This window comes from Ursus americanus, chromosome 3 (assembly GCF_024610735.1).
Source record: "Ursus americanus isolate L20-20 chromosome 3, mUrsAme1.1.p, whole genome shotgun sequence".
NCBI classification, from domain to species: Eukaryota; Metazoa; Chordata; class Mammalia; order Carnivora; family Ursidae; genus Ursus; species Ursus americanus.
Genome location: NC_142129.1, coordinates 23,053,549 through 23,072,498, shown reverse-complemented (window position 1 = coordinate 23,072,498; position 18,950 = coordinate 23,053,549). Strand labels below are relative to the sequence as shown.

Here is an 18,950-nt window from a genome sequence, read left to right as displayed (position 1 = left end):
GGTTCAGTAAACATGAGCGGCTGGCTAGGCACGGGGATGAAAGCTAGAGGGAGACAGAAGACCCAGGCCCACCCTTGAGGCTGTGGGGCATCTGAGTGAACGGGATAAAGCAGAGGCTGTGGGAGACGGGCCTGGAGTGCACCGGGGTGCGGAGGGGGGCTGGGCTCAGGCTGGGGAGTAGCAGGTGGATAGGAGGACTAGGCTGAGACTTGGGGAGGGTGGAGGCATGAGCGACTATGGGAAGGCTGCCCCAGCCCCACACGGAGTGCTCCTCTCCTGGGCTCCAGGTGTCCTGCGGGAGGTGACCACCGAGTTCACTGTGGATGCGAGATCCCTAACGGCCACAGGTGGGAACCACGTGACAGCGCGTGTGCTCAACCCCTCGGGTGCGAAGACGGACACCTACGTGACGGATAACGGGGATGGCACCTACCGAGTGCAGTACACAGCCTACGAGGAGGGTGAGGGCCTGGCTGAGTGCAGGAGGGTGGGGAGCGGATCGCCGCGCTCGGGGCAGGTGCGGTGCTGGGGGCCGCGCACCCCCTGACTAGCTCTGTGTGGCCGGCTTCCAGGCGTGCATCTGGTGGAGGTGCTGTACGATGAGGTAGCTGTGCCCAAGAGCCCCTTCCGAGTGGGCGTGACGGAGGGCTGTGACCCCAGCCGCGTGCGGGCCTTTGGGCCAGGCCTGGAGGGCGGCTTGGTCAACAAGGCCAACCACTTCACCGTGGAGACCAGGTATCCAACCCCTTTCCTAATGTGGACACTGAGGCTGTGGCCACCCTGATCCCAACCCCTTGCCCTTCTCCTTTGCCCTTCTGTGCCTGCCTCATCTCATCCCCTCCCCTCCCCTCCCCTCCCCTCCCCTCCCCTCCCCTCCCCTCCCCAGGGGGACTCAGGAGCAAACCTCCCCCTGGTGTTTCAGATCAACCTGTAGCTCATTCCTCCTCAGCTGGGCCCCTGGCAGCCTGCCCTCCTTCCTCTGCCCGCCCCCATTCAGCCACTCTTCCCTCTCCACACTCGCTGGCACCAGCAGAGCTGATGAGGCTGTCACCTTGCAGGGGAGCTGGCACTGGAGGCCTAGGCCTAGCCATTGAGGGCCCCTCGGAAGCCAAGATGTCCTGCAAGGACAACAAAGATGGCAGCTGTACCGTGGAGTACATCCCCTTCACAGCCGGGGACTACGATGTCAACATCACCTTTGGGGGGCGGCCCATCCCAGGTATGTCTGGGGGACGGCAGGTGGCTTGGGAGGCAGGGGTGAGGCCGTGGGGCAGTTGCGGGGGCAGAGGCCGTGGCTGAGAGGCAGGGCGGGGCTTGCTGTTGACCCGACAGCCCCTCCAGTTCCTTCCCAGAGGTGGCGTCCTGGCCCCTTGCCTGGAGCATCAGAGCTCCTGGGTCTGGTCACTCAGATACAGCCCAGGCCACTGTCACTGGCTTAGCGAGGGGAGCCACTCACGCCTTCTCTGTCTGCAAAGAGCTCCCCGCTCCCCTGCAGGGCTGAGCTGCTTGTGAGGGTCCCGTCTGCCGTGATGGCAGGGCTTGGGCATGCTGAAACTGGACGTTTCCTCAGCGTTTCTAATTTCACACCATCAAAAGTGGACTTTATTTTTAAAAAACCCGTTTTTAGCATTTTATTTAGGAAGGACTTCTTCAGGCCTGTGGCCCAACATGGGAGGTTTGCCCAGCCTTGGTCTTCAGCCAAGTTTATCTCTCCCTGTTTACCTTTCTTAGCAAGTTCTTCAGCATTTGCATGCGGTCTGGCCTCCCTGGGGCATTTCAGGGGCAGGGAAGACCTCCTTTTCCCTGCCTCCTCAGTGTCCGAGATCTTCCCAGGCAGGTGGGTAGGGGCTGATGTCCTTCTCCTTGCAGGGAGCCCGTTCCGGGTGCCTGTGAAGGATGTGGTGGACCCTGGGAAGGTGAAGTGCTCAGGGCCAGGGCTGGGGGCCGGTGTCAGGGCCCGGGTGCCCCAGACCTTCACAGTGGACTGCAGCCAAGCCGGCCGGGCCCCGCTGCACGTGGCCGTGCTGGGCCCCACAGGTACAGAATGTCTGGGGCAGGGCAGGAGGGGGGGCGGGAGGACGGGGTGCCAGGAGGCTCTGCTGAGCCCGCCCCCCTTTCCCAGGTGTGGCTGAGCCCGTGGAGGTGCTGGACAATGGAGGTGGCACCCACACTGTCCACTACACCCCGGCCACCGATGGGCCCTACACAGTAGCTGTCAAGTACGCCGACCAGGAGGTGCCGCGCAGGTGAGAACTACGCTGGGGCTCCCGTGGCCGAGCTGTGGGGCACGCTTCCCAGGGCCACACCTGCAGGCCACTGCCAGGGCCCTCGGGTGCCCCTTCCACCTGTCTTGGCCTCATCTGCTCTTGGTCTCAGCCACCACAGCCTGCTCTTCCTTAGCCTTCCTTGGCCACAAAGAGGCAGCACAGCCCCCGGGGCTGTCCTTGGGCCGGGCTTTCTCACCATGTGGCTACAACACTAGCGCCTTGGGAAAAGGCAGGTGGGGGGAGGGCACCCTTCCGCACCATCCCGCACCCTCCTCTTTAAACCAACCAAAGCGTCTTCCTGGGGAACGCAGAAATGCTCAGGGTCCATTCCGGGCGTCCTCGAGTAATCCTCCCACAAACCTCAGGATGCGGTCTGTTCCCTCCTCCCTGCCCCACAGCATCCTCCCTCCTTACGTCTGTGGGGAGGACTCCCCCCAGACCCCCAGCCAACTGTCCATCCTTTCTGCCCCTCAAGCCCCTTCAAGATCAAGGTGCTTCCTGCCCACGATGCCAGCAAGGTGCGGGCCAGTGGCCCCGGCCTCAACGCCTCTGGCATCCCCGCCAGCCTGCCCGTGGAATTCACCATTGATGCCCGGGATGCTGGTGAGGGTTTGCTCACCGTCCAGATCCTGGTGAGTCCAGGTGGAGCCCATCTCCCCGGGCAGGGTTTGGGCACAGGCAGGCCCTGACCTCAGCTTCTCTCCCAGGACCCTGAGGGAAAGCCCAAGAAGGCCAACATCCGAGACAACGGGGATGGCACATACACCGTGTCCTACCTGCCAGACATGAGTGGCCGGTACACCATCACCATCAAGTATGGTGGCGACGAGATCCCCTACTCGCCCTTCCGCATCCACGCCCTGCCCACGGGGGATGCCAGCAAGTGTCTTGTCACAGGTGGGCGTGCACCCCACATCCTCTGCCCCTGCTCACCGTCGAGGACCCCTCCCAGCTCTTCCAGGTCCCTGGCCCAGTCCCTAGGGGGCTGCCAGTCAGAAAGCCCACCTCCCCTGCCCCCATCCCCCCTCCCCTCCCCCTCCCCACGGCTGTGTGGCCTCACGCTTTTCTCTGTTTCCAGTGTCCATTGGAGGCCATGGCCTGGGTGAGTGCCCTTTCTCTTCTTGCTGTGGGCTGAGGTGGTGAGGGCAGCTGGGAATGGAGCGGGACTGGGCACAGCCCCCACAGACCCTCAACCTGGCTCTTCCGGGTGGCAGGTGCCTGCCTGGGACCCCGCATCCAGATCGGGGAGGAGACCGTGATCACGGTGGATGCCAAGGCAGCAGGCAAGGGCAAGGTGACATGCACAGTGTCCACGCCGGACGGGGCAGAGCTCGACGTGGACGTGGTTGAGAACCACGACGGTACCTTTGACATCTACTACACGGCGCCCGAGCCGGGCAAGTACGTCATCACCATCCGCTTTGGAGGCGAGCACATCCCCAACAGCCCCTTCCACGTGCTGGTAAGCTCCGAGGCCCTGGACAGTGGCTGGGGAGACGGGCCCTGTTAGCAGCAGCAAGGAATCCCAGAACCCGTCCCCATGTCTGATGGATTCTGGGCCCAGAGTGTCCTGGGGTCAAGCCTCTGGCTTCCCACAGTGGGAGTTGAGCACAGCCCTTGTTTCTGGCCTCTCCGGTGGTCGGACAGCTCTCTCTGGGGAAGCTGGCCATGCAGTTCTCCGACCCTCAGGCCCACAGTCCCTAGACATCCCCCCAAGGTGGCCCTGTGGGACCATGAAGCCCTCCAGAGGGTAAAGCTCCCAAGATAGCCATCCTGCCCCAGGGCAGCCCAAGACCTCAGGTCCTGGGCCCTTCTCGGAGTCCGCTCCTGAGCACCTGGGCTGGCAGGAACTGGCCTGCCACAAGCTGTGCTCTCCGTGCCTTGCCTCCCAGGCGTGTGACCCCATGGCCCACGGGGAGGAGCCGTCTGACATGCCGCAGCTGCGTCGGCCCAGCACCTACCCTACGCACTGGGTACTGCTGCCTCCCACCTGGGCCACGCCTCGCCCTCCTCTTGCTCCTTCATTTCTTCCTCTCGTCCTCAGTGCCAGGGCTGGGGCATGGTTTGGGGGCTACCTTGGGGAGCAGGTGGGCGCGAGGCTGGGCAGATGGGGCCCCTCTTCTCTTGCAGTTGCCACGCCTCTCCTGCCGCTCTGATTTCACCGTGAACCATCTTTTCTTTCCTCACTTTCTCGGACTTCTGTCGGGACTCAGGCCAAGCTCCCCATACCTTCCCCAGCTGATGACTGTTCCTCTCCCCTGCCACAGGCCACAGAGGAGCCAGTGGTACCCGCAGAGCCCATGGAGTCCATGCTGAGGCCCTTCAACCTGGTCATCCCCTTCACCGTGCAGAAAGGGGAACTCACAGGTACTGGTCCTGGGGCCCTGAGGCAGGAGGGCTGAGCAAGGGAGGGGGAACAGCCTCTTCCAGGTCCCAGTGCGGGCTTCATCTCACTGCTCCGGGCTGTGTCCCAGGGCCTGTGGCGGCAGGAGAGGGGTGGGCCGTGCCAGGAAAACACAGGGTCCCCTACCTAACTCTGCTACCCCCAGGGGAGGTTCGGATGCCCTCCGGGAAGACGGCCCGGCCCAACATCACCGACAACAAGGACGGCACCATCACGGTGAGGTACGCGCCCACTGAGAAAGGCCTGCACCACATGGGGATCAAGTACGACGGCAACCACATCCCCGGTAAGTCGGGCCGGGAGGGGCCCACTGGGCTTCGTTCTTGCCCGCCTTCTTTCAGCAACTCCTCATTGAGCACCAGCTGTATGCAGACACCATGCCAGCCCCTGGGGAGCCAGACATCCATCAGTCAGGCCCCCACCACAGACAGGGAAGCTGCAGGAACGGACAGGGAGCCGTGGTGGGCTCAGGAAGCTCCCGTCCGCACTGCTGACAGTCCCTCTGTCTGTCTCCTTCAGGAAGCCCCCTGCAGTTCTACGTGGACGCCATCAATAGCCGCCACGTCAGTGCCTATGGGCCAGGCCTGAGCCACGGCATGGTCAACAAGCCGGCCACCTTCACCATTGTCACCAAGGACGCTGGGGAAGGTGAGGGGAGCTGTAGGCAGAGGGCTGGGAGGCCAGGTGCAGGGCTGAGGGCAGGACCTCTGATCTCAGCCCCCATCCCCCTCCAGGGGGTCTGTCCCTGGCCGTGGAGGGCCCATCCAAGGCCGAGATCACCTGCAAGGATAACAAGGATGGCACCTGCACCGTGTCCTACCTGCCCACGGCGCCCGGAGACTACAGCATCATCGTGCGCTTTGATGACAAGCACATCCCGGGGAGCCCCTTCACAGCCAAGATCACAGGTGGGGGGGCACCCGAGCCTACAGTACAAGCCCCAGCACAAGCATGTCCGAGTAACCCGGGGCATTAGGGTGGGGGCCCCTCTGGGTGAAAGGGGTCATCTTTGGACATATACAAGCAACACTCCATTCCCTAGAGCAGGTGAGGGGGCTCCAGCTACCCCCATGTTTCAAACATATCACCTCATGCAGTCACTGCAGTAACTCGTGAAGTTAGGGTACCGATAAGCTCTTTTGGTAGATCAGTAGGCCCAGAGAGGCTAAGCAACATGATCAGAGCCACATGGCAGGTAAGGGGTTGGGACGTCTACTCCAGTCTAGTGTTTTGGCTCCACGAAACCATGTGACTTGCAACTAAAATACACAGATCAGGGATTGAGCCCATTCAGGCCTGAGGCACCCACGGGGCAGCTGGGCTACTGGGCCCACCTGTAATCTTTGGCGGCCAATATGTGACTGAGGACCATGCTCTCGTGGGCTTCGGGCCTCTCTGCCCTTTTTGAGTGGTCCCAGCGCTTGAGTCCAGCGGGGTCTGCTAGGAGGTCTCCTGAGCCCCACGAGGACACGGCCTGCCTGGAATCCTGACCGTCTGACACGTCAAACTCCCCCACCAGGTGATGACTCCATGCGCACATCACAGCTGAATGTGGGCACCTCCACGGACGTGTCACTGAAGATCACCGAGAGTGACCTGAGCCTGCTGACCGCCAGCATCCGGGCGCCCTCGGGCAACGAGGAGCCCTGCCTGTTAAAGCGCCTGCCGAACCGCCACATTGGTGAGGGCGGGGCACTGGCGAGGGAGCGAGGGAGGAAGGCGGCCTCACAGGAGTCGGGAAGGGGGGGCTCTGCCAGGCCCAGGGCCCCCTGCCTGACCACCCCCTCTCCACAGGCATCTCCTTCACCCCCAAGGAAGTTGGGGAGCACGTGGTAAGCGTGCGCAAGAGTGGCAAGCACGTCACCAACAGCCCCTTCAAGATCCTGGTGGGGCCGTCGGAGATCGGGGACGCCAGCAAGGTGCGCGTCTGGGGCAAGGGCCTGTCCGAGGGACAAACCTTCCAGGTGGCGGAGTTCATCGTGGACACTCGCAATGCAGGTGCTTCTTGCCCCAGGGAGCCCCCGTTTCCGCTGGTGCTGCTAATGAGAATGTGAACTTTCCTGCCCCGTGCCCCTTGGTCATCTCCTCCTCCCTGAACTTCCTGGCCCAGTCTTGGGGGGGATCACATTCTGGGGTCCGTCTGGGGGGGGTAGTGCACACTCCGTGTCACTTCTCTCCAATTTAAGAGAAAGCCCAGCTGTCCTGAGTTGCTGACTCTCCCTCACTCACTGGAACCTAAGAGGCCCACCTGAGGGAATTTTCCACACTGCCCCATCCCCGGCCCCCGGGTTCGGTGCCTGGCTTATCCCTTCTTGCTAGTGGTTATTATACATGCTGGGCGCCTGTTCCAGACAGAGCCCGTCATGTGGGGAGGGGAGAGCAGAGTGGCAGGGCCTGAGGGAGAGGCGTCCTTGGTTTCCTGCCAGGTTATGGGGGCCTGGGACTGAGTATCGAAGGCCCTAGCAAAGTAGACATCAACTGTGAGGACATGGAGGACGGCACGTGCAAAGTCACCTACTGCCCCACTGAGCCCGGCACCTACATCATCAACATCAAATTTGCTGACAAGCACGTGCCCGGTAAGCTCTGGGCCACGGCTGGGCCGGGAGAGGCGGCGAGGCCAGTGGCGGGAGCGCCCTGATGGCCCCCTTCTCCCCTTCCAGGAAGCCCCTTCACCGTGAAGGTGACGGGCGAAGGCCGCATGAAGGAAAGCATCACCCGGCGCAGACAGGCGCCTTCCATCGCCACCATCGGCAGCACCTGTGACCTCAACCTCAAGATCCCAGGTGCGAACCCGGAGAGTGGGGGGCGGGGGGGGGGGGCTCCATGCCCACAGCCCCCCCCCAGCATAGTCCTGGTCACTCACCTGTGCTGCTTCGCGTCCCCCAGGGAACTGGTTCCAGATGGTGTCCGCCCAGGAGCGCCTGACGCGGACCTTCACCCGCAGCAGCCACACGTACACCCGCACGGAGCGCACGGAGATCAGCAAGACGCGGGGCGGGGAGACCAAGCGCGAGGTGCGGGTGGAGGAGTCCACCCAGGTCGGTGGAGACCCCTTTCCCGCCGTCTTCGGGGACTTCCTGGGCCGGGAGCGGCTGGGCTCCTTCGGCAGCATCACGCGGCAGGAGGGTAAGCACGGCCGTGCGGGGCCAGGGGCCTCCCAGGGAAGCGGGGCCTCCCGTCCTCTGGGACAGGACGGGGAGGGCACGGGCAGTTGGCCGGAGGTGTTCTGGACAGAGGAAGAGGTTTAACTGCGGAGGGAGGGAAGGTCCAAGGCTGGGAGCAGCCCAGTGTCAACCTAACACTCCCCACTGCCTACAGGTGAGGCCAGTTCTCAGGACATGACCGCACAGGTGACCAGCCCATCGGGCAAGATGGAAGCCGCAGAGATTGTCGAGGGAGAAGACAGTGCGTACAGCGTGCGTTTCGTGCCCCAGGAGATGGGGCCCCACACGGTCACTGTCAAGTACCGCGGCCAGCATGTACCTGGCAGCCCCTTTCAGTTCACTGTGGGGCCACTTGGAGAAGGTGGAGCCCACAAAGTGAGGGCTGGAGGCACAGGACTCGAGAGAGGGGTGGCCGGCGTGCCAGGTGAGGGGCAGGGGCCAGGCGAGGGGGGGTGGCGGCAGGGCAGCCAGGGGAGGGGCAGTGGTGCTAACGAGCGGCCTCTGCCCTGCTTCCCTGTCCCCAGCTGAGTTCAGCATTTGGACCCGAGAAGCAGGTGCCGGGGGCCTGTCCATTGCTGTGGAGGGTCCCAGCAAGGCGGAGATTGCATTTGAGGACCGAAAAGATGGCTCCTGTGGGGTCTCCTATGTTGTCCAGGAACCAGGTAGGCGTCCAGGATGGAAGTGGAGGCTGGGCCTGCCTGACCTTTCAGACGGGGCTTCTGCTTGCTGACCAGAGCAGGGAGATGGGCTTCAGAACTCCCCCTTCACCTGGGCCCCTGCTCTTCCTTTGCCCCATCTCCCTCCACCCCACACCCCTGGGGATGTCTCTCCAGACCTGAGCCCTGACCCAAGGAGCCTGTCCCGGGATGAGGTGGTTCCACCCCCCCATCTCCCATTCAGGGGCCTGTGCTGACCAGGCTTCCCTCCCCAGGTGATTATGAGGTCTCCATCAAGTTCAATGACGAGCACATACCAGACAGCCCCTTTGTGGTTCCTGTGGCCTCTCTCTCCGATGACGCTCGCCGCCTCACCGTCACCAGCCTCCAGGTATGTGTGCCCAGGGATAGGCCCCTCTGCCATCCTAAGACCCGGGCAGGAGTTGAAGGGAGGTCCCTGTGTCCAGGGGCTTAGCAATGACCTTGGAAGGGACAGTCAGCACAAGTCCCCCTCCCTCCTAGCATCCGTACAGCAGGGGGCGCCATGCCTCACCCCAGGGTCATCTTCACACACTCTCATCCCCAACTGGCCTCCTTGTGCTTCTTCTAGTCCTTCCCATTGACCCACCTTCTCCAGTGAGCCCCCCCACCCCCAGGCCAGTCTCGGCCACACTCTTCCCTCCTCATCTGGGCCTCTGGGCCATACAGCTTGGTCAAGCACTGGCCTGCTTTACAGTGTGAGTCTTACCTCCCCAGCGAGGACAGGGGACGTCCTCTCATCCCCCACCGCGCCCAGCATAGCCAGGTGGATGCCAAGGTCACAGGCCCAGCCCCTGCCTCCCACTTCCCAGAGCCTTGATGACCACCTCCCTGAGCTGGGCCAGGCTGGGGCTGGGAGGCTCCAGGCTAGGCAGGCTGTGAGAGCAGTGCTCCAGACCGTCCCCCTTGGAGTCTGAGTACCCTCTGTGGCCTCCGCAGGAGACGGGGCTCAAGGTGAACCAGCCGGCGTCCTTTGCAGTGCAGCTGAATGGTGCTCGGGGCGTGATCGATGCACGTGTGCACACGCCCTCGGGCGCCGTGGAGGAGTGCTACGTCTCCGAGCTGGACAGCGGTAAGCTGGCCCTAGCCTTGCCCACCCATGCCAGCCCTTCTGGGGGAGGGGAAGAACAAAGGCTCACTCACCAACCCTCTGCCCCACAGACAAGCACACCATCCGCTTCATCCCCCACGAGAATGGCGTCCACTCTATTGATGTCAAGTTCAACGGTGCCCACATCCCTGGCAGTCCCTTCAAGATCCGCGTTGGGGAGCAGAGCCAGGCTGGGGACCCAGGCTTGGTGTCAGCTTATGGTCCTGGGCTTGAGGGGGGCACTACTGGTGAGTGCCTAGAGCTGGGGAGAAGGGTTGGATATTGGGGTGCTCAGTGTCTGGTCCTGTCGTGCCCTGACCTGGAGGGCTGAGTCCCTGCAGAGGTCTGCCGTGGGAGCCTGCGGCCCGGCCCACGTCTGGGCCCCGAGCCCTTCCTGCCTACAGCCGTGCTACCTCCCACCCCCAGGCGTGTCATCAGAGTTCATTGTCAACACCCTGAACGCGGGCTCAGGGGCCTTGTCCGTCACCATCGATGGCCCCTCCAAGGTGCAGCTGGACTGTCGGGAGTGTCCTGAGGGCCATGTGATCACTTACACTCCCATGGCCCCCGGCAACTACCTCATTGCTATCAAGTACGGTGGCCCCCAGCACATCGTGGGCAGCCCCTTCAAGGCCAAAGTCACAGGTGAGTGCTCCGGGTGGGGGGCATCCCTCCAGCCCAGCCTGGATGACTTCAGTGGCCGTTCACATTGGGTCACAGTCTGACCCAGAAACCCCGGGCAACTTACCAGGAACAAGGTGGGCAGGCCACACACAGCACACCATCTGTGCAGCCATGGAGAATCATTCTTGACAAATCCTTCCTCTTGTCCGTCACTTATTAATCTTTTCCCTGCAGTGGCTCCCAAGCTTTAGCTTAACTTTCTGCCCTCCTGGCTTCCATGTTTCTGGCCTCCTAGAAGACAAAGCTCAGTTAATATTTAGCAAGCTTTCCTTTTGGAAGCCGTGTGAAGGATTAGTTGGAATGTGTTCTTTTTATTTATTTTTTTAAAAGATTTTATTTATTTATTGGACAGAGATAGATATAGCCAGTGAGAGAGGGAACACAGCAGGGGGAGTGGGAGAGGAAGAAGCAGGCTCATAGCGGAGGAGCCTGATGTGGGGCTCGATCCCACAACGCCGGGATCACGCCCTGAGCCGAAGGCAGACGCTTAACCGCTGTGCCACCCAGGCGCCCTGGAATGTGTTCTTTTTAAAGCAAGACTCTTACCCTGTGACTTGAGTTCCCAGACCAAGCCAGGCGAGGGCTGGAGCCATCGGAGGCCAGGACCTCAGGATGAGCTAGAGCGTGTGCACGCAGCCAGGCTCGCTGGGAACGCCGGGTGCCGCAGCGGGGGAAGGGACGTGGCCCACAGGGCTGTCGCTGCGGGGCCGAGCGCCTGCGGCCTAGGGAGGGCAGGCCTCTCCCCCAGCTCCTGCTTACCCCACTCTGTCCCTCAGGTCCCCGGCTGTCTGGAGGCCACAGCCTTCACGAAACCTCCACGGTTCTGGTGGAGACCGTGACCAAGTCGTCCTCCAGCCGCGGCTCCAGCTACAGCTCCATCCCGAAGTTCTCCTCAGATGCCAGCAAGGTGGTGACACGGGGCCCAGGGCTGTCCCAGGCCTTTGTGGGCCAGAAGAACTCCTTCACTGTGGACTGCAGCAAAGCAGGCATGCTGAGGGAGGAAGCGGGGGGTTTCCGCGGGTGGGCAAGTGCCCAGGGACATGGGGGCGGGGGCGCCGAGGGCCTGCGGGTCCCTGGGGTGAGCCAGCGCCTTCTGTCTCCCTCCAGGCACCAACATGATGATGGTGGGCGTGCACGGGCCCAAGACCCCCTGTGAGGAGGTCTACGTGAAGCACATGGGGAACCGGGTATACAACGTCACCTACACCGTCAAGGAGAAAGGGGACTACATCCTCATCGTCAAGTGGGGCGACGAAAGTGTCCCCGGAAGCCCCTTCAAAGTCAACGTGCCCTGAATCCCAGAAGTGCCTCCCCCAGCCTCAGCCCCCGCCTCAGCCAGCGCGCGCGCACACACACACACACGTATCACACTTAATGCACAGCGCAGAATCAGACCACCAACACCTACCCTGGGGTGTGGAGCGGGCAGCACAGCCTCTCCACCCTGCCATGCCCCCAGGGCTTGGAGGGCCTTCCCTGTCTCGGGGCAGCGTTCCTCCCGTCGAATGTGACACAAGGGCGGGCTGGGGGTTGGGAGGGGGTCAGGGAAGCCCCAAGTTTTCTGGTGGGGGTGAGGCCAGCGGGGAAGCATGTGTTTGGGGGTGTCTGCGTGTGTGAGAGAGAGGTCACCCTCAAACCGCACTGCCGGCCAGACCGCCTTGCTGCTAAGGACCGTGTCTGGCCCCTCTGGTGGCCACAACCCCAGAGCCTTAAGGACTTGGAGAAGAAAGCACAATCGGAGGAGAAAACAGACCCAGACCCAGCAGCAGCGCTGGCACGTGGCCTGGCCCCGGGTGACTTCTAGCTGCCCAGCCGGGCTTCCTGGAGGACTGCTTTCTCTCGCTCCTTTTTTTTTTTTTTTACGGTTGCACAGCTCTGCCCCATGGGGGGCCTTTTTTACACACTGCGAGGCCCAGCTTTCTAGGGGGACTTTTGCACATACCATGTGGCTCTGCTGGGAGTCACTTACGTGGAAAACTCCAAATAAAGTGCGGCCTTTCGCAGAGGCTTGGCTGTTGTGCTCGTGCTTTCTATGGGTGGCCACCATCTGTCTGGGGAGGTCTGGGGTTGTGGTGGAATACTTGAAGGAATCAGCGACAGCGCCTTCAGGATTGGTCCTCAGACTCCTAGGGGGAGAGGGAGGTGAACACTGTTCTGGAAGACTGCCCTGGGGCTGCTGGGAGGCCAGCTTCCCTTCAGCCTGATCTCAAAGATGTTCAACAAATTAGGTCCTTAAAAGAGTGAGCACGGATTCAAGCAGGAAATGTTCCTCACCCAGCAAGCAGGTGGAACCCCATGCAAACCCAGGAACTTTCAATCCAGCTAAGTCCAGGCTCAGATCTGGACCTGTTCTGGCCCGCTCTGGCCCCAGCAGTTCTGACCTCGCTCAGGGCCCCAACCGGAACCAGCCTCCTAACCAGTCACCCTGGCTTGAGCTCTTCCCTTAGTCTCCCTGGCCCACAAGCCTCCATAGGTGGCATCCGTGGCCCCTATGCCAGCCTCTTCATTCAGCCTCCCTGGCTCACAAACCTCTGAACCAGCCTCCCTCACCCTACAGCCTTTTCACTTAACTTCCCAGCAGCCCCTTACCTGAGCCTCCCTGGCCCACCAGCCTCTTCCTAGTCTCCCTTACCGGCATGCCTCTTAACTAGTCTCCCTGGCTCACCAGCCTCTTAATCAGTCTCCTTGGCCCACAAGCCTCTTTACTAGTACCTGGCCCACCAGCTTCTAAACTAGACATTTTGGCCCATCAGCATCTTAACTAGTTTCTGTAGCCCACCAGCCTCTTTGCTTACCCTCCCTGACCCACCAGCCTCTTCCCTTGGCCTCCCTGGCCCATCAGTCTCTTCACTTGGCCTCCCTGGCTACCAACCTCTGAACTAGTCTTCTGGGCCCACCAGCTTCCAGACTTAGCCTCTCTGGCCCGCCAGATTCTTACCTAGTCTCCATGGCCAACTAACCTGTTCACTTACCCTCCCTGGCCTATCAGCCTCTTAACTAGTCTCCCTGGAAAACCAACATTTTCAGTTAGCCTCCCTGGCCTGCCAGCCTCTTCACTTAAGCCTCACTGACCCACTAACGACTGAACTAGCCTCCCTGGCCTATAGCCTCTTCCCTTAGCCTCCCTGCCTTTAACTAGTCTCCCTGGCCTGCCAGCCTCTTCACTACTCTCCCTCGTCTGCTGGGTTCTTAACTAGTCCCCCAGGCCCACCAGCTTCTAAACTAGTCTCTTTGGCCCATCAGCATCACTACTAGTTTCCCTGGCCCACCAGTCTCTTCACTTGACCTCCTTGGCCACCAACCTCTGAACTAGTCTTCCTGGCCTGCCAGCGTCTTATCTATTCTCCTTGGCTCACCGGCTTCTTCCCTTAGCGTCCCTGGCTCATCTACTTCTTCACTTAGCCTCCCTGGCCCACCAAGCTCTTAACTAGATTCCCTGTCCCACCAATGCTTAAATGGTTTCCCAGGCCCATGAGCTTTTTTACTAGCTTCCCTGGCCTACCAGTCACTTTTCTTAGTTCCCTGGTCGCCAACCTCTGAAATAGTCTTCCCGGCCCTATAGCCTTGTCACTTAGCCTCCCTGGCCCAGTAGTCTCCCTGGACCACTATCTTCTTAACTAATCTTCCTGGCCTGCCAGCCTCTCCCCCTAGCCTCCCTGGCCCCAGCCAGTTCTCTCGAACCCATCCTTCACACTGCAGCATGAGCAGCTCACATTTAAAGGAATTTTCCCCTCTCTGGTTCAGGGCCATTCTGCAGCTCCTTCCCGTTCCAGGCTAATGTCTACTCTTCCTACCAAGGCCTCCTAGGCCTAAGTTCACACACCAGCTTCCCCCACCTGTTCATGCAAGAAGTCCTGAGTCAGACAGTGTGCCCGCTCCCCACCATACCCTCTACTCCAACCCCACTTTACAGCTTCTAGCTTCCTGGGCACACATGCTGCAGTTTGGGCCTGTGCCTGGGAACAAACACCCTTGCCTCTCCACCCGCCCTCATCTTCCTGGCTCCCTCCCTGTTCCTCCTGGATCTGCCCCCATCCCAGCACCCAAACTGCCCCAGGGCACATCTCTGCATTACCACACTGATCTGTGACTTTGTAACTACAGACCTTCCTCCCCCACCAGCCTGAGCTCCCTGACCCTGGAAGGTCTAATACAGACAGGTGTGACAAATAAGTGAATAATTCAGTAGCCAGAGCAGGGCAAAGAAGCATTTCACTCAATTGACCCCCCAATTCTAGACCCGCCCCCGGACATTTCAGCACATAGTGGTGGGTCAATCAGAGAAGACCACCCTCCTCGTCTCTTTACTAAGTAGCCTATCTGCCTCCATGCTCTTTTTTTAAGTTTCTTCTTCCCTTTCCCCCTCCTTGCTCTGAATCCTGCTCCCATAAGACCCCTCCAGGGCCTCTCTTATGTTTGCCCTCCTCTCCATCCTGCAGGGAGCTCCTCGAGGACAGAAATCATATTTTATCAATCTTGTGTCCTCAGCCTCCTCATGGCCACATTTGATAAACGCTGGCTGAATGAATGAGTGTGTGATAAATGTGCCCAGCTCCTTACTCTGCCTGATAAAACCACCTAAGGCACGATCCATTCGCTTAAGTACCCAACCACCTGCGACCATTGTGGGCCAATTCTGTGTCAGGCACTAAACCAGGTGCTTCTACACACACCCTTCCTCATTCTCTACCCTCCCTCCCCACTCACCCCAGGTGTGAGCACTTTCCTGAAGGGCCTGCTGGCCTCCTCCTCCGCATCACCTGCTTTCCACCCCGTGTTTATAGACGTCCAGCCCCGCTGCTCTTCCCCAACCACAGTATGGCCCTGGGTACTGAGCATGTATGGGCTCTATCTCACTTAATCCTAACGGCCCTATCAAGTGGGTGGGCATACTACTATCTGAAGAACTCGAGGCCTTAAGAATTTTGGTGATAAATCTAAAATCATACTTCTAAGTAGCAGGGCCAAGATTCAAACCAGGTGTGCCCAAACCCCAAGCTTATCAACCAAATAACCACTAGATGAGACCATCTGGACGTCTCAAGCACTCTAAACTCACAAACCACATGTCTGTTTGCTAAAATGGAGGAGGAAAGAGTGGACCTTTCTCTTTCAGTCTGTATTTCACAGAGCTCTCTCTCTCAGGAATGTCACTGCTATTAACCTAGTGGGAATGGCCAGAAGCCTGGGAGTCACCTGGGTCTCTGCTTCACTCCCCGAACACATCCAATCTGAAAACCAGTTTTGTCCATTCTGCTCTAAATATCTCTTGACCCCGTCTCCTTCTCCACATTCGCATTATCACAACCTGAGTTCTGACTACCATTATCTCTTACTTGCCTCTGCACACAGCAACTGACAGCGCTCTCTCTAAAACATGAATCTCACGACATCATTTTCCAGTGACTTCAGGATAATTTGTCCTCAGGCTAACTTTCAGATTCTTTAACTCAGCTTGAAGGCACCTATGCTCTCCAATCACTAAGCTTTTGCATATGCTGTTCCTCTTGCCTAGAACACCCTCTTGTCTGTCCTTATTTCTACCTCCTGAATCCTTCTGGCGATCTTCTTTGAGCACGCCCTCCCCCCAGTGGGTTAGTTACCCCTTCAGTGGGTGCTCCCACGTCCCGCTCACATTTTAGCAATTAACGCATTGCTTTGTAACTGCCTGTTCACTTGAATCCCTACCTCACTAGTGAGTGTCACCATTAACTTGTTCAATCTTTTGTCTACTAAACAAACACATACTAGCTGTTAACTGCGTGCCATCGTTAAATACTTACATGCACGATACAGACCCGGAACTCGCCCTGGAGAACAGAAGCCCTATCTTCTCTTCTGAGGTCTAGGTATCTGTCAGCAGGAGGCTCAACAGGTTATTGAATGAGCGATGGAACGCGCTTGCGTGGGTCCGTCGTGCCGCGCGCACTTCTGGGAATCGTAGTCCCCAGGTTCGGGCCTCTCTTTATGGCGCAGGCGTGTTCAAATTGAGACCGTTTTACTATTAATGCGCATGTGCCGGGAGACGGAGTGCTGAACTGCGCATGTCTAAGGGGTGGAGGCGCGGTCGAAAAGGCAGCGCACTGCGGAGGTGGGGCTTCCGTGACTTCGGGCTGTCGCGGACCTGCTTGCGAGAATGGCGGGGAGGGGGAAGCTAATTGCGGTGATCGGAGACGAGGACACGGTGACTGGCTTCCTGCTGGGCGGCATAGGGGAGCTTAACAAGAACCGCCAGCCTAATTTCCTGGTGGTGGAGAAGGATACAACCATCAATGAGATCGAAGACACTTTCCGGTACGGTAGCCCGCGAGGCCTGAATGAGACCCTCTGCCTTGGGTGGGAGCGCGGGGAGTAGGGGGCGGTGCGGGGACCCTGCGGGTGGGGCCTGCGCTCGGCTTCCAGACCGCCGACGTCGAGGGTCAAGGAAGTCGGTCCGGCAGCCTTTCCGGAGGAGGCCTCTGTGCTCCAAATTCTCTTTTGGGGCTTGGGAGAACCCGGGCTATGTCAGGTCCACGAGCTCATCTGTCATATGACTGTGTGTCAGAAAAGAAGGGGAACAGAGCTCGTGACGGGCGCCGCCCCTCGGCCCAACGGGCCCCAGGGTCCTGTCTCGGCTCCGCCCCCGTTCACCCGTAGAGCAGACCCCCAGCGTTGCTAGCACTCGCCTCTTGCGGATTGACTCCTAAAGGAACCACACACTCACCGGAACACCTAGGCAGTGGGGTCGGGCTTTCTTGCATTTTCATGTTCCTTAGAGGCTCACAACCATCCTGTAGGTAGGAGTTATTATTCCCATTTACAAGTGGGAAAACTAAAGCTCAGAGAGATTAAAGCACCAGAGTCACACCATTTGGAAGAGAGGGAGAGGGGATTTGAACCCAGGCCCAACTCTCTTAAGCTGGGTCCACGCTTTGCTTGTGCAGTTACCTCACTCTTAGAATTTCCCATTGTCCTGAGCTCAGCCAGCAGAATATCAGGACCGTATCCTACCTTCTGCTAAGACCTTGCATTTGAAGTCCTCATTTCTTGCCCTGGGTCAAGGGTGATAGTAGCTTCATAGTGTGAATGCAGGCATGTCCCTTAATCGAGGAGGTGTTGAATTGAGATTGAATTGAATTCAATCGACTTGAATTGAGAATGCCAGCCCCCTATGCTTTCTCACCCCTTCTCTAAGGCCCCTGTTGCCAAGTCTCAGAGACAAACCACACTCACCTGTTTTCCCCTACACAGTCCAGCCCTGAGCTGCGGGCTGAGACTGGTTCCCGCTGCCTGGGGTATGATAGGCCCTGAACTGGCCTGATCTGTAAGCATTCTGGTAAAGTGACCCAAGTTGTCTTGGGAGGAGGACAGATTTTACTCCAAGAACTTCCCATGCTTCCATCCAAAGGGACCCAGAGATCCTCAAGTATAACCTGCTCCAGTGCCTGGCACAGAGCAAGCGCTCAGGAAAATTAGTTTTTAATATTTTACTTAATTAATGCGTGGGTGATCACAAGGAAGGGAGATCCCAGTGCTAGGCTCTCTCTCTGGGGCAAGTATGATTGTCCTCCTCCTATGTTGTATTCTTGACTCATGCCATACTTCCCCTCTGATCCATCCCCTACCCTCATCAGCACAGACCTTAAAGCCTTTAGTGGTCCCATTAGTCCCCTTAAAAAAAATGTTTTCCTTTGAAAAGTTAAAGTATTCATGTGGTTTACAAATTAATATTTAAAAGGTATACACATTGAGAAGTCTCACTCCCACCCCCCCCACCCCGGTCTTTTTCCACTTCATCACCTCCCTTCTCCACCCCTGTAAGCACTTAACTGCTTATTTACCTTTCTGCTTTTTCTTCAGGTACATACAAAAGGACAGACATGCATATTCTTATCCTCTCTCTTTTTCACACAAACACAGTATACAGAATATCCCAGCATGGGCCTTGATCTTCAGCACCAGTTCACTTGGGGGCCTTCCAAGCAGGGAAGGTAGAAGCCAACCCTGACAGCCAGGGCCCTTAGATTTTTGAAAGAAGTTGATCCTGGTTAGAATGGAGAGAGTTTAGCAAGCAACCTTTGCCCTTGAACTCTGCAGTTCCTGGGTCAAGCCCATTCCCCTCTGCAGCCCAGCCTCACCACCTCTGAGTGGGCTGTCCTGGAATCCCTTCTCATCTCTCCCAACAGGCAATTTCTAAACCGGGATGACATCGGCATTATCCTTATCAACCAGTACATCGCAGAGATGGTGCGGCATGCGCTCGACGCCCACCAGCGCTCCATTCCAGCCGTCCTGGAGATCCCGTCCAAGGAGCACCCCTATGATGCCGCCAAGGACTCCATCCTGCGCAGGGCCAGGGGCATGTTCACGGCCGAGGACCTGCGCTAGGGCCCTCCCCACAGCCTTGCAGCCTCTCCCCAGGCTTGCCATCGGCCCTTCTCTAAGTTGTGAGCCTCCGATTTCCAGTTCCAGCCCGCTGCCCCTTCCCACTCCACTGAGAGGCTAGCTGAGGTGCTTCCAGGTTGCTGGGGCTCTGCCATTAAAGTCAAGGCTTGTTAGGGAACAGGAAGCTTGAGTGTCTTCTCTCCACTACCTCTTCCCTGTACTGTTACACAGTGTCATTGTTGATGTTAAATTAAAGTGACGTTCTTGTTTCTGTCCAAA

General features: G+C 59.0%; 2 protein-coding genes and 1 long non-coding RNA gene across 4 annotated transcripts in view; 2 read left to right on the top strand and 1 right to left on the bottom strand.

Moving 5' to 3' along the window:
* FLNC (filamin C) overlaps window positions 1-12,313 on the top strand; it is a 27,280-nt gene extending 14,967 nt beyond the window's left edge. Inside the window, exons 22-48 of one of the 2 annotated variants that reach the window (XM_045792675.2) lie at window positions 288-461; window positions 573-735; window positions 1,059-1,219; window positions 1,870-2,037; window positions 2,123-2,246; window positions 2,743-2,899; window positions 2,975-3,164; window positions 3,346-3,369; window positions 3,482-3,729; window positions 4,160-4,240; window positions 4,535-4,634; window positions 4,817-4,957; window positions 5,191-5,319; window positions 5,406-5,579; window positions 6,191-6,352; window positions 6,466-6,669; window positions 7,098-7,250; window positions 7,335-7,457; window positions 7,561-7,800; window positions 7,993-8,262; window positions 8,363-8,500; window positions 8,770-8,885; window positions 9,473-9,605; window positions 9,695-9,871; window positions 10,050-10,268; window positions 11,084-11,293; window positions 11,415-12,313. In XM_045792675.2, coding sequence (XP_045648631.2) covers window positions 288-461; window positions 573-735; window positions 1,059-1,219; window positions 1,870-2,037; window positions 2,123-2,246; window positions 2,743-2,899; window positions 2,975-3,164; window positions 3,346-3,369; window positions 3,482-3,729; window positions 4,160-4,240; window positions 4,535-4,634; window positions 4,817-4,957; window positions 5,191-5,319; window positions 5,406-5,579; window positions 6,191-6,352; window positions 6,466-6,669; window positions 7,098-7,250; window positions 7,335-7,457; window positions 7,561-7,800; window positions 7,993-8,262; window positions 8,363-8,500; window positions 8,770-8,885; window positions 9,473-9,605; window positions 9,695-9,871; window positions 10,050-10,268; window positions 11,084-11,293; window positions 11,415-11,602 — 4,367 coding nt within the window. In that variant the 3' untranslated portion in view covers window positions 11,603-12,313. The remainder of the gene's footprint in view (window positions 1-287; window positions 462-572; window positions 736-1,058; window positions 1,220-1,869; window positions 2,038-2,122; window positions 2,247-2,742; window positions 2,900-2,974; window positions 3,165-3,345; window positions 3,370-3,481; window positions 3,730-4,159; window positions 4,241-4,534; window positions 4,635-4,816; window positions 4,958-5,190; window positions 5,320-5,405; window positions 5,580-6,190; window positions 6,353-6,465; window positions 6,670-7,097; window positions 7,251-7,334; window positions 7,458-7,560; window positions 7,801-7,992; window positions 8,263-8,362; window positions 8,501-8,769; window positions 8,886-9,472; window positions 9,606-9,694; window positions 9,872-10,049; window positions 10,269-11,083; window positions 11,294-11,414) is intronic. The other variant, XM_045792677.2, reaches the window with a different exon arrangement.
* Window positions 6,594-17,373, bottom strand: LOC123788977 (uncharacterized). The gene is made up of 4 exons (XR_006778625.2): window positions 17,011-17,373; window positions 16,091-16,840; window positions 7,538-12,433; window positions 6,594-6,710 (listed from the first exon to the last, which is right to left on the bottom strand). It is a non-coding gene; the product is annotated as an uncharacterized LOC123788977 (long non-coding RNA).
* On the top strand, window positions 16,444-18,950 carry ATP6V1F (ATPase H+ transporting V1 subunit F). The gene is made up of 2 exons (XM_045792688.2): window positions 16,444-16,601; window positions 18,473-18,950. The coding sequence occupies exons 1-2, from the start codon at window positions 16,444-16,446 to the stop codon at window positions 18,672-18,674; spliced, it is 360 nt and encodes a 119-aa protein (XP_045648644.1). The 3' UTR covers window positions 18,675-18,950.